Source organism: Trachypithecus francoisi, unplaced genomic scaffold (assembly GCF_009764315.1).
Source record: "Trachypithecus francoisi isolate TF-2019V2 unplaced genomic scaffold, Tfra_2.0 Lachesis_group1, whole genome shotgun sequence".
In the NCBI taxonomy this organism is placed as follows: domain Eukaryota; kingdom Metazoa; phylum Chordata; class Mammalia; order Primates; family Cercopithecidae; genus Trachypithecus; species Trachypithecus francoisi.
In genome coordinates this window covers 60,328,482-60,340,770 of record NW_022681454.1, presented here as the reverse complement: position 1 = coordinate 60,340,770, position 12,289 = coordinate 60,328,482, and the positions used below count along the sequence as shown (strand labels likewise).

At 36.9% G+C, this 12,289-nt stretch overlaps 1 protein-coding gene across 6 annotated transcripts in view; it reads right to left on the bottom strand.

Moving 5' to 3' along the window:
* Positions 1-773: 773 nt before the first annotated feature.
* The window catches only part of ANKRD17 (ankyrin repeat domain 17), a 196,329-nt gene continuing 184,813 nt past the window's right edge, over positions 774-12,289 (bottom strand). For 3 of the 6 annotated variants that reach the window (XM_033214471.1, XM_033214475.1, XM_033214473.1), the window contains 5 exons: positions 11,242-11,439; positions 4,658-4,906; positions 3,350-3,528; positions 2,935-3,099; positions 1,815-2,277 (listed from right to left, as the gene is read on the bottom strand). In XM_033214471.1, the coding sequence (XP_033070362.1) occupies positions 2,218-2,277; positions 2,935-3,099; positions 3,350-3,528; positions 4,658-4,906; positions 11,242-11,439 (851 nt within the window). In that variant the 3' untranslated portion in view covers positions 1,815-2,217. Of the gene's footprint in view, positions 2,278-2,934; positions 3,100-3,349; positions 3,529-4,657; positions 4,907-11,241; positions 11,440-12,289 lie in introns of all 6 variants that reach the window. The other 3 variants (XM_033214470.1, XM_033214474.1, XM_033214472.1) reach the window with 3 other exon arrangements.

The window sequence follows — 12,289 nt, the reverse complement described above, 5'->3', positions numbered from 1 at the left end:
AAAAAATTCACGTATAGAATAGTGGCAAGTCATATATAAAATACTTTGGTAAATAACATTATTACATCCCTTTTTTAGTAAAGTGCTATAATTTTATTTCATAGCTATATTTATTTGTAGGCTGTCTTTTAGCTCTCCCTTTAAATTTGGGCATATTAAACATAGGTGGAGGCCGGGCGCGGTGGCTCAAGCCTGTAATCCCAGCACTTTGGGAGGCCGAGACGGGCGGATCACGAGGTCAGGAGATCAAGACCATCCTGGCTAACACGGTGAAACCCCGTCTCTGCTAAAAAATACAAAAAAACTAGCTGGGCGAGGTGGCGGGCGCCTGTAGTCCCAGCTACTCGGGAGGCTGAGGCAGGAGAATGGCGTGAACCCGGGAGGCGGAGCTTGCAGTGAGCTGAGATCTGGCCACTGCACTCCAGCCCGGGCGACAGAGCGAGACTCCACCTCAAAACAAACAAACAAACAAACAAAAAAACCAAAAAAAAATAGGTGGAAAAACAAATTTATATATTTTAAGACCACTTCTTAAACTAAAAGATATGAATGTACTGTTTACAAATTTCTGGATATGTTTGAGAAATCATGTTTCTACTCTTTACTCAGGCTTTACTCTTTACTCAGACTAAAGAAATCATTTGATTTACTTGACAACCAAGGAACCATATTAATATCATCAACTCTGGGTGATTTATATGAATTTTAGTTGGTGTTTATGCTTTACCAGTGTGAAATTTTATATCTAATTAAAAAAAAGACAAACTGATATATACATTACTTGATTTTTATGCTTACTTTCTTTTACATTTCAACCATATAATTAATTTTTCCATGAGACAGGGTAGGACACATTATCTTCTTGGATACATTACTGTTTATTGTTTCAAGTGGATGGAATATATAAATCCCACTGAGTAGTTTAGTGTGGCCCTGTATCTTATATAAACAGGTTAAATGGAGACTTTATATTGTAATCTGTGTATTTATGTATCTACCATAAATTGTCTTTGTGACAAATGCAAAATTTCTTTTATTACTTGGCTCAAATTAACTATTGATCCTTTTCACTGATAATATACAAGTGTAAAAAAGCAGGAAGCCTTTAAAATTGAAAAAAGAAATAAGATATTTTCCACTAAATTACTGCAAATTGAAATTTTTATGTTGACTGTTGATGACTGAAAAGCCAATGTTAAGAATCAATATCATCCAATATAAAATAGTACATTGAATTGTTTAATAAACAGAATATTAAGAGCTTGTATATGCTGACTGGGAACAGTGGTGGCTTTTTAAATTCTCAGAAAGTTTAAACATTTTATACTTAGAAGAAACCACTGGTGATGATGAAGATGGTCCATCTCGGTAGCAGCCATTACAGTGAAAATCTTGACAGAACTTTTTCACTATCAGCAAGATAATTTTACTGGTATTAGTGGTAAAGGTAAGGAGAGAAAAAAGAATGACGAGATAAGTGTGTATTAGTTTTAAAAGTGAGAAAAGGTAATAAAACAACATGGAAAAGCCAGAAATTTCTTCTTCTATATGTGCCTTGCTACAAATAAACCAAAAAGAAAGCAAGATGGGTATTTTAAAAGCCAATGTGGGGAAACATCCAATGATAATGCCCATTATTTTACTTTATACTTAAATTACACAAGTAGAAAAGTTATGCTTATTAATAGTTTAATGTATGAAGGAAACATCCAGATTTCTGAATATGAAGGTACATATCTCACATTAATTTAAGTCTACATAAAGTAGAGCCTCTATACTGACATATTGAAATTTACTTTCTGCTTAGCCTTTTCTGTTATGTAAACAATTGTACATTTATTTGCCATTCTAAAACTTCAGGATCAAGTTTACATAATTTTGCTAAATTTCCGTGTTTGCTCAGAAGCAGTTTACAGTACTAAAACCAACCAGCCAAAGAACAGCTTCAACAGAAAGTTATGTCCAAAGGGGAAGAGGGAAAGAAAAAAAGAAAAATGATAAGAAAAATGCTAACTAAGGTAAAACGGATGATGATGGGGTATGGGCAGTCACAAATGTTCACAGAAAATAGGTCAGTTAGTAAGATCTTCTGCAAAAAGCCTACACACTTCAGTCAAGCACATCAGTAGAATGATTTGGGAGCATAATTTTTGTTTTCGGCCACTTGTGATTTCCTCCAAATGAAAAGGAATCTGCAGGCTAACAAGCTGATCCTCATCAGCCAAGCTGGTTCATATGCACACTGTTCATGTGAGGTGCCCAGGGTCCAGTCCACACCTATGAATATAGAGCATGCATTTTACAAAATATATATCTAGCATATATTTTATTAAAACAAAACTTTTAAAAACGAAGGAGGTACTCTTCAATTTGCAATATACTAGGAACTAATGGAAAAAAAATGATAAAACCTTTTTTCTATTATTTTCCTACCTCTTATCCCTCAAACAGAATCTGACTTACAACCTTTAAAAAAATATCATTACCTGAGCATTTACAGATTCACGGTTGTGGAAGAAAAATAAATCAAAGATATTGAACATGCACTAAGCTAAAATATACAACCATTTATGTGAATTCTCAGAGTTACTTACAGCACCTTTAATAAATACCATCTAGATGGTCTTTTCACACAACTAGTAAACTTTAACATATAAAATCATATGATAGTCACTTTGCAACTTAAAATCTTTCATTTATTACCTGCTACCCAGTAGAATATACAATGCCTTTCATAATTTTAGCCCCAAACCTGCCTTTGGTACCATTTCCCACAGCCCTCTGCTAGACTGCAGCTATATTAAATTTCCTTTAATTTCCTCAACTGCCCATATTCACCAAAGTTTCTTGCTATCATGAGTTACCTGAATCCTATTTGTCTTTGCATTTCTTAAGCACAAAATAAATGTTTGTTCACTCAGTGATCAGCCTTACCGTTTGAGGGCCATTATTTTCCGTGGAGCTGGAAACCATCTTTATCAGTGAGTTCCAAGAAGGGTCTGCAGCATGAGGGCCATTAAATATGGGTCCTCCAGCACCATCAGGGATAGGTGCTACTGGAGGAATCATTGCATTCCCATACACAGAAAAAGGCATACCCTTAAAAAAGGAAAACACACACATTAACATCCAAGTCATTGTTCATTTTTCCCAATATAATCAATAGCCTTAAAATTGATATTTTAAACTTCACCTCATGCTGGCAATGTGTAACTTATCTAAGAAATCTAAAAATTATTACCCATTATATAATTTATTTTAACATTAGATTATACATATGCCTACTATATTCAAAATATTTTCTCAGAAAATCCTCCCTTAAATAACTAGGACAAAATCAGGACTTTACCCCAACTTTAGGAAAGTCCATGTAGCCTGCAGGAACATGCTGATGGAATGTACCAGAAGGAGTTACAATTCCTGTACTCTCTCGCTCCATTGCCTGATGTTGTGAAAATACTCCTGGGTCAGACATCGGTCTGTGGATCATAGGATTTCCCATCCCAGGGTTACACCAGTCTACTTTGTCTAAGGGCAAACAAAGAGGCAAAACAAAAATAGGTAATATTTAAAATCAAAATAAAATATTTTCTGTTTTTCTAATATTTTCCACATTGAACTGTAAATTACTTCAATATAATAACCTACTTTTATATATTTACTGCAATATTTCTATGATTTGTACATAGTGACATAATAGCTTAATGAAATAATCTAAAAACTTAGTGTTACAAAACAAAAGAAAAAAACCTAAGTACAACCTAAAGGGACTGAAAGGAAATATTAATATGTCCTTAATATGATGAAAGGAAGAAAAGAACATGCTTGCATTAGATATTTTCAGAGAGCAGTAATAAATAAATGTAATGAGAAAGGTCACATGGGGATAGAGCTCTTAAGTGATTAAATATTCACAACAACAACAAAAAAAATAGGAATACAGATCTTTTAGAATTGACTATGATGCTGGGCATGGTGGTTCATGCCTGTAATGCCAGCACTTGGGGAGGCTGAGGTGGGTGAGTCACTTGAAGTCAGGAGTTTGATACTAGCCTGACCAACATGGTGAAACCCTGTCTCTACTAAAAATACAGGCCGGGCGCAGTGGCTCACACCTGTAATCCCAGCACTTTGGGAGGCCGAGGCGAGAGGATCATGACGTCAGGAGATCATGACCATCCTGGCTAACACGGTGAAACCCCATCTTTACTAAAAATACAAAAAACTTAGGCGGGCACGGTGGTGGGTGCCTATAGTCCCAGATACTCGGAAGGCTCAGGCAGAATTGTGTGAACCCAGGAGGTGGAGCTTGCAGTGAGCCGAGATCACGCCGCTGCAGTCCAGTCTGGGCTACAGAGTGAGACTCTGTCTCAAAAAAAAAAAAAAAAAAAAAAAAAAAAAAAAATCAGCCAGGCATGGTGGCGCATGCCTGTAATCCCAGCTACTTGGGAGGCTGAGGCAGGAGAATCACTTGAACAGGGGAGGCGGAAGTTGCAGTGAGCCAAGATCGCCCCATTGCACGCCAGTCTGAGCAACAAGAGTGAAACTCCATCTCAAAAAAAAAAAAAAAAAAAAAAGACTATGAAAGTTAAATACTGTTTACATTATAGTTAAATGCATAAAGTTAATTTCTAGAGAGCAGGATAGAATATCCTACCTTGATTGCCACCAATCCCTTCAAAGGACCAGATGCCACTATGCCCTACTGATGTAGACAAATTGCTCCCAATAACAGATGGAGCTGACGTTCCAGTTTGCCTGATACGTGCAGAACGTTCAGTCCCAATAGGGACTGGAACTTTCCTGTCCTGAGACACATTGCTGGGCTTTTCTGACCCTAACGGTACTGACGATGGGGCAGGTGATGGTGCACGAACTCCCGAGGATACTGACTGTGCAGAAGAATCTAGAGAAGAGACATTTTGAAATAAAATACAGGTCATCTATAGAACATGTAATTTTATGAAATCAAATCTTAAATTCAGGAGATGTTTTAAATACATTCAGAAAAACAAAATGTAAAAATAATACTTAAATAAAAATTATGTATGTTAAAATTTGGCTAAAGTTCCATGACTTCAAGGTAGAATATGATGTCAATGCTGCATGCTGCAAAGTGTTCAACTACCATTAAACTAAATAATATTCAAATGAATTAACCCTTAAGTAACATGTAGCAATAGAGCAATAAGACGTTTAAATTAAAAAACAAACCAACAACAACAGAATGGAGATGGGTAAGAACCACTGCCTGTAGTGGCAATCTCCAAACTGTATTCCTTGGGAACACTTGCTCTTTGTGTTATGATGAAAAAAACAAAGAGATTCAGCTATCTAATAAATTTGGAAAACCTAGCCTAAGAAAAAGAAATATGTTTCTTTGGTATTTATTTATTATTTATTTATTTATTTATTTATTTTTAGAGACAGAGTCTTGCTCTGTTGTTCAGGCTAGAATGCAGAGGCACCATCGTAACTCACTGTAGGCTCAAACTCATGGGCTCAAGCGATCCTCCCACCCCAACCTCCTGAACAGTTGGGACTAATGGCATAAGCTACCATGCCCAATTAAAAAACAAAAAAGTTTCTTCAAATTAGAACTTTACAGAACATTATATATGCTGATAAAATACCAATAAAAGGATCATTGCCTAAATCTGTTTTATCTTATGAGCACTTCATAGAACACGCTTTTGGTAATGAAAATCTTTTTTACTTACGCAAACAAGGTGGATTTCTTAATTTGAGAATATTCATTAGTGATTCAATCTCTATACATTATTGAGAAAAACAAAAATAATCAAAATTGTATTTTATGTGAAAAGCTTAAATACTGGCCGGGCGCGGTGGCTCATGTCTGTAATCACAGCACTTTGGGAGGCCAAGGTGGGAGGATCATGGGATTAGGAGTTCGAGACCAGCCTGGCCAATATGGTGATACCCCGTCTCTACTAAAAATACAAAAATTAGCTGGGCGTGGTGCCACGTGCCTATAGTCCCAGCTACTTGAGAGGCTGAGGCAGAAGAATCACTTGAACCCAGGAGGTGGAGGATGCAGTGAGCTGAGATCGTGTCACTGCCCTTCAGCCTGGGTGACAGAGCAAGACTCTGTCACAAAAAAAAAAAAAAAAAAGGTTAAATATTAAAGCACACTTAAATTAAAATGGTATAAATAATAAAGCAGTCTGAAGCTTAAAAAATCAAGACTGTTACCTGCAGATTCAACAGAACTGCAGTTGAATTCCAAATAAGCCTATTATGTAAGATAAAAGAGAAAGACCTATAGCATTCCTGTTGACAATAAAATCACTCCAGAAAAAAAGCTATAACCTAAAATTCAAAAATGAACTAAAAGAAAGAAAACGATATGAAGGGACAGCATAATTCAGAATTAGTAAAACGGAAACAATATGACAAAACTCAGGAAAGTGTTAGAAGTAAAAGAATATTTCAGCTAAATACCAAATAAAACCACAAATTCTGCAATTATACATGCGGTAGAAAACAGACAAAAACTACAAGGAATACACAGACTTATAAACACAAAGATAAATAACAAAAGCTTGTTTTTTTAAAAAACTACATATTGAAAGTCCACACTTAAACCTCTATGAAAAATCAACCCAGAACAACTAACACCAAGACATAGTCAGGGCAGGCAGGCAGGAAGGAAAGAAAGATAAACAAATGAATCCTGCTTTCCCCTAGATTCATCCCTGGGAGCCTACCCTAACGTCTGTGTTCACTCTGGTTTGCCTTTCATTTCCTATATCCTTCTAGAACCAAAGTAGAGCAAAATAACAACAACCTTCCACATTGTTTTGTTTTTTACGAGATGGTCTCACTATGGTGCCCACACTGGAGTACAGTGGCTTTCACAGGCACAATCACAGTGCACTGCAGCTTCAAACTCCTGGCCTCAAGCCATCCTCCCACCTCAGCCTCCTACACATTCTATTTTAATAAACAGAATTAGTAGGCTTGCCTGCTGACCTGCGCCATTTAAGAAGTTTACTCTCTGCACAGATTCTGCCACCCTTCCAGTCATAGTTTTTATCAGATGACTCTGTTTTCTGCTCCCTCTCTGCACAACTATTGGATTAAGGATAGGCACCCATCCAAGAATGATCCATTCTAGGCTAGTCAGTAATATGATTGAAATGGCCTGACTTGAACATATGAGCTGAGCCAATCACATTCCTCATCAAAGAATGGGGAATTAAAGGGTTAACTGGTTTAATTAATTAAGAAGTTGAACCACTGATGTGCATCTACAAGATAAGATTATGAAGAAGTTTAGGTGTAAAGAGAGCAGAATGCAAGAAACTGACAAGAAACAGACCATAAGTGAGAGACCACAAATCCTCTGAGAGAGAGAGAGAATAGCTATCCCTAAGTCCTGGACAGTTTGGAAAATTGTTCTGCATAGCCTTATATAAACATCGCTTTCTCTGAAATTCCCGGGATGGGCCTATATTCCTTTCCATGAAAAAAACCTAACTAAAATAATTTTCACATCTCTAATTACTATAATTACTTCAATTAGACAAAAAAGCAAAATTTAATTCAGAGCCATGTTATTTAAAAACATCAGCTTATATATTAGAGAAATAGGTTTCAGAGGATGCGGCAGATCTAGGTTTTGTGGGGCCTTAAGCTTACACGATTTTGGGAACCTTTTTTAGAAGAATGCAAAATTGCAAATAAAAAAATCACGTACAGCACTTGGAAGTAGCCCATAAAATGAGGTGGCCTAAGGATTTCAGTTTCATTGACATCGTGGTAAATTCACCACAGTTTAGAAATGATAACAGAGTCCTGACTTAAACTTGAAAGAACAATGTGATTTACAAATTCAAAAAGTGGGGCCACTGGGTGTGGTGGCTTACACCTGTAATCCCAACACTTTGGGAGGCCCAGGAGGGCAGATCACTGGAGGCGAGGAGTTTGAGATCAGCCTGGGCAACATGGTAAAACCCATCTCTCCAAAAATAATTAAAAAATTAGCCAAGCGTGGTGGTGCACACCTGTAGTCCCAGCTACTTGAGAAGCTGAGGCAGGAAGATTGCTTGAGCCTAGGAGGTGGAGGTTACAGTGAGCCAAGACTGTGCCACTGCATTCCAGCCTGGGCAACAGAGAGATACCTTGTCTTAAAAAAAAAAAAAAAAAATGGCGGGCCAAGGTGGTAGCTCACATCTGTAATCTAAGCATCTCTGCATTTTGGGAGGCAAAAGTGGGAGGATCTCTGGAGACCAGGAGTTCAAGACCAGTCTGGGCAACATGGTAAGAACTCATCTTACAAAACATAAAAACATAAAAATAAAATAAAAATATTAGCTGGGTGCTATGGCAAGTGCCCATAGTCCCAGCTACTTGGGAGGCTAAGGCGAGAGGACTCCTTGAGCCTACGAGTTTGATTGAGGCTGCAGTGAGCTATGGTCACACGCTGCTGCATTCCAGCCTGGGTGACAGCGAGAGACTTCATAGAAGAAGAGGAGAGGAGAGGAGAGAACAAGAAGTGCTTCAACAGTAAAATTACATGAAAAGAAAAGAAAGGAGAAGAATAAAAAGTGCTCCTACAGTAAAAGTACACTGCACATTTCTCACAGTTTAGTTCAGTGTTTATTAAACATACCCTGAATTTAATCAGGAAGAAATAGTAGGAAATGAAAATAAAAGGCATTCTAGCAAACAACTAGCCTGTAGTCTTCATAAAATGAATCTTTCTTTGAAAGTTAAAGAAAAGCTCAGAGAATAGTTCTAGATTATTTGAGACTAAAGAAATATGGGAATTAAATGTAACTTGCAATACTAATTAGAATCTTGGATGATAGAAAATAATAAAGTTATTGAGATAACTGATGAAATGTAAATATGGACCATATATTAGATAATAATATTATAAAATGTAAAGTTTGCTGAATTTAAACACTGCATCATAGTTGTTGAAGGGAACATTCTTATATTTAGGAAACTAAGTTATTTAGGGGCAAAAGGGCTTGACGTCTACAATTAACTCTAAAATAGTTCAGGAATAAAATAATATTACACACAGAGGTATATATGATGAGGAAAGGAAGTAATGTAGTTTAATTGGTGAATCTGGGAAAAATATACAAGGGATCCTTGTGGTATTCTTGAAAGTTTAAATATTAATTACAAAATCTCAGAGACATAACCAAATGCAATATGTGAGCCTTGAGTGGTGGTTCCTGGTTCAAGATATAAACATCTATAAAAAATGTTTTGGAATAATTGAAGATATCTGAATACGGACTGATTAATTCTTACTGAATTCTTGTTAACCTATTAGGTATTTGATAATGGTATTATGGTTGCATAAGAAAATATCCGTATTCTCAAGTGATGCATGTTTTTAGGTCTGAAGTGTCTTATCTGCACCTTATTTACAAATGGTTCAGCAAAACAGTAGAGAGAGAAAATAAATATAACAAAATAATTGGGAAATTTAGGTGAAGGAAATACGGATATTCCTTGTACTATTCTTTACCTTTTCTACGGGTCTGAAATTTTTTATAACAAAATAGTTACTGGAATGTGGCAATAATAAAAGCAATTGTAATGCCCTCAACGATACTCTGTATCTACAATATAGCACTATATTCAAAAGTATGTATTAAAAAACCTAACCCGGTTGGTGCGGTGGTAGACCCCTGTAATTCCAGCACTTTGGGAGCTGTGCAAGGATAATTAATATTCTATATGACTGCCACTATTTGACAAGCCCAAGAAAAACTATGAATATAGAAATTCACTGCAGGCTACAATTTACCTCATGCTTTAACTGGCAATGTACTTTGACATGTATCTCTAAAATAATTACAACTTTTTACTCTTTCATTAAGTTAACTAGGTTAACTGTCACCTATTCTAGTATTGCTAGTTAGAAGAAATCTGACAGTCAAAAAAAAACAAAACAAAACGGAGTCTTATTATAATTTCCTTAAGGGATGAGCAATTTCACAACCTTTACCTCAAAAACAAACATATCCAACCTTACTACAGAATTCTCTTAATTTGAGTTCAATTCCCTATAGCTGACTGATCTTCATTAGTTTGAAAATCTAGGCGCGGTGGCTCACGCCTGTAATGCCAGCACTTTGGGAGGCTGAGGTGGGCAGATCATGAGGTCAGGAGTTCAAGACCAGTCTGGCCAACATAGTGAAACCCCGTCTCTACTAAAAATACAAAAATTAGCCAGGTGTAGTAGCACACGCCGGTAGTCCCATTTACTTGGGAGGCTGAGGCGAGAGAATCACTTGAGCCATTGTACTCCAGCCTGGGTGACAGAGCGAGACTCCATCTCAAATTAAAAAAAAAAAAAAGAAAATCTAATCTCTGCTTCAAAAGTCTGCCTGTAGTTAAAAAACACATGTGATAATGTGAAATCAGTTGTGTTTTAATGCAGATGAGATTGAGATTGTTTTTCTTTTTTTTTGAGACGGAGTCTTGCTGTGTTGCCCAGGCTGGAGTGCACTGGCATGATCTCGGCTCATTGCAACCTCCGCTTCCTGGGTTCAAGCGATTCTCCTGCCTCAGCCTCCCAAGTAGCTGGGATCACAGGTACATACCACAATGTCTGGCTAATCTTTGTATTTTTAGTAGAGGCAGGGTTTTGCCATGCAGGCCAAGCTAGTCTCAAACTCCTGATCTCAGGTGATCCACCTGCCTCGGCCTACCAAAGTGCTAGGATTATAGGCGTATGTCACTGTGCCCAGCCTAGATGAGATTTAAAGGTGGAATAAAAGGATGTAATTTTCACTTAAGGGTAGAAATCTTTCTCTTTGGTAGCTGTATTCTCAAAACTAAAAGTAAACATAAATTAATAAGAGGTACAAGGATTAATTTTTTTCCCTCAGAAAATGATCCCTCAGGACAGGCGTGGTGGTTCACACCTGTAATTCCAGCACTTTGGAAGGCAGAAGGATTGCTTCAGCCCAAAAGTTTGACGAAACCAGCCAGGGCAACATAGTGAGGCCCTGTCTCTAATAAATATGAAAAATAATAAAAATCCCTCTTAGAACAACTTCAGTATTTTAGGTTTGATAGAACCTAGGTTGATTCCAATCATTTAAATACCTAGAAATTTTTTTGAAATTCCAGACTTCCAAGAGTACAAATTACATTTTTATGGTATTAAAATTATGATGAGGTTTGAAACCTGCTGTTTTTAAGAAAACATATGCAGATTCTTACGGAATTACGGTGTGTAAAACTTACCATTTGATGCTGATGAACACGGAGTCAACAAACTAAGCGGGGAAAAATGTTGTCTGTTAAAGTTAGCAGCTGCGGGTGCTCCTCCAAGGGGTGCCCCAGGTCCATACATCTGACCTCCTGAAAGGTTTGAAGCAAAGTTTCCCAAATGTGTTGAAGAAGGTGTTACAGAACCATATGGCGGGTCCATATTGACAATACCTATAATGTAGAAGGTCATCACAATTTATAATAGTTACCCCTGCAAGAAATAGACACACCTTAAAATTCTAAAAGGCCTTAAATACATTCAAAACTATTTTAGATAATTAAAAACATACACCTGTAATCCCAGCACTTTGGGAGGCCAAGGTAGGAGGACTGTTTAAGGCCAGGCATTCAAGACTGGTCTGGGCAACACGTCAATCAAAACATCACCTCAAGAAAAAAAAAAAAAAAGTTCCTGGCTGGTTGTGGTGGTTCATGCCTGTAATCTCAACACTTTGGGAGGCCAAAGTGAGAGGACTGTTTGAGCCCAGAGTTCAAGACCAGGATGGGCAACATCATGAGACCGTCTGTACAAAAATTAAAAAAAAAAAAAAAAAAATTAGCCAAGTTTGGTGGTGCATGTTTGTAGTTCCAGTTACTTGGGAAGCTGAGGTGGGAGGATTGCTTGAGCCCAGGAGGTTAAGGCTGCAATGAGCTGTGATGGCGCCACTGCATGCCAGCCTGAGTGACAGAGTGAGACCCTGTCTCACACACAAAAAAAACCTAAAACTATGTAGATAATTATAAAAGAAACAATTATCACATTATACTCTTAAATTGAAATTATAATTTACTGGGAACAAATTTAATTCTTGATTGTAGTACTTTCAGCACTAGTGGGCATTAATGTTTTAGTTAAAAAGGATCAATTAGTTTTCCTTTACATGGGCTTTTTGTCAAAGTGGACTTTTGTTGCCTTTATGGATCACAAAATTAATGCAAACTTATTTTAAAAACCTGAAACCAAAAACCATATATTAAACAGAAAGTGAAACTTCCAGATGTTCCTATTTCAAAAATGAAT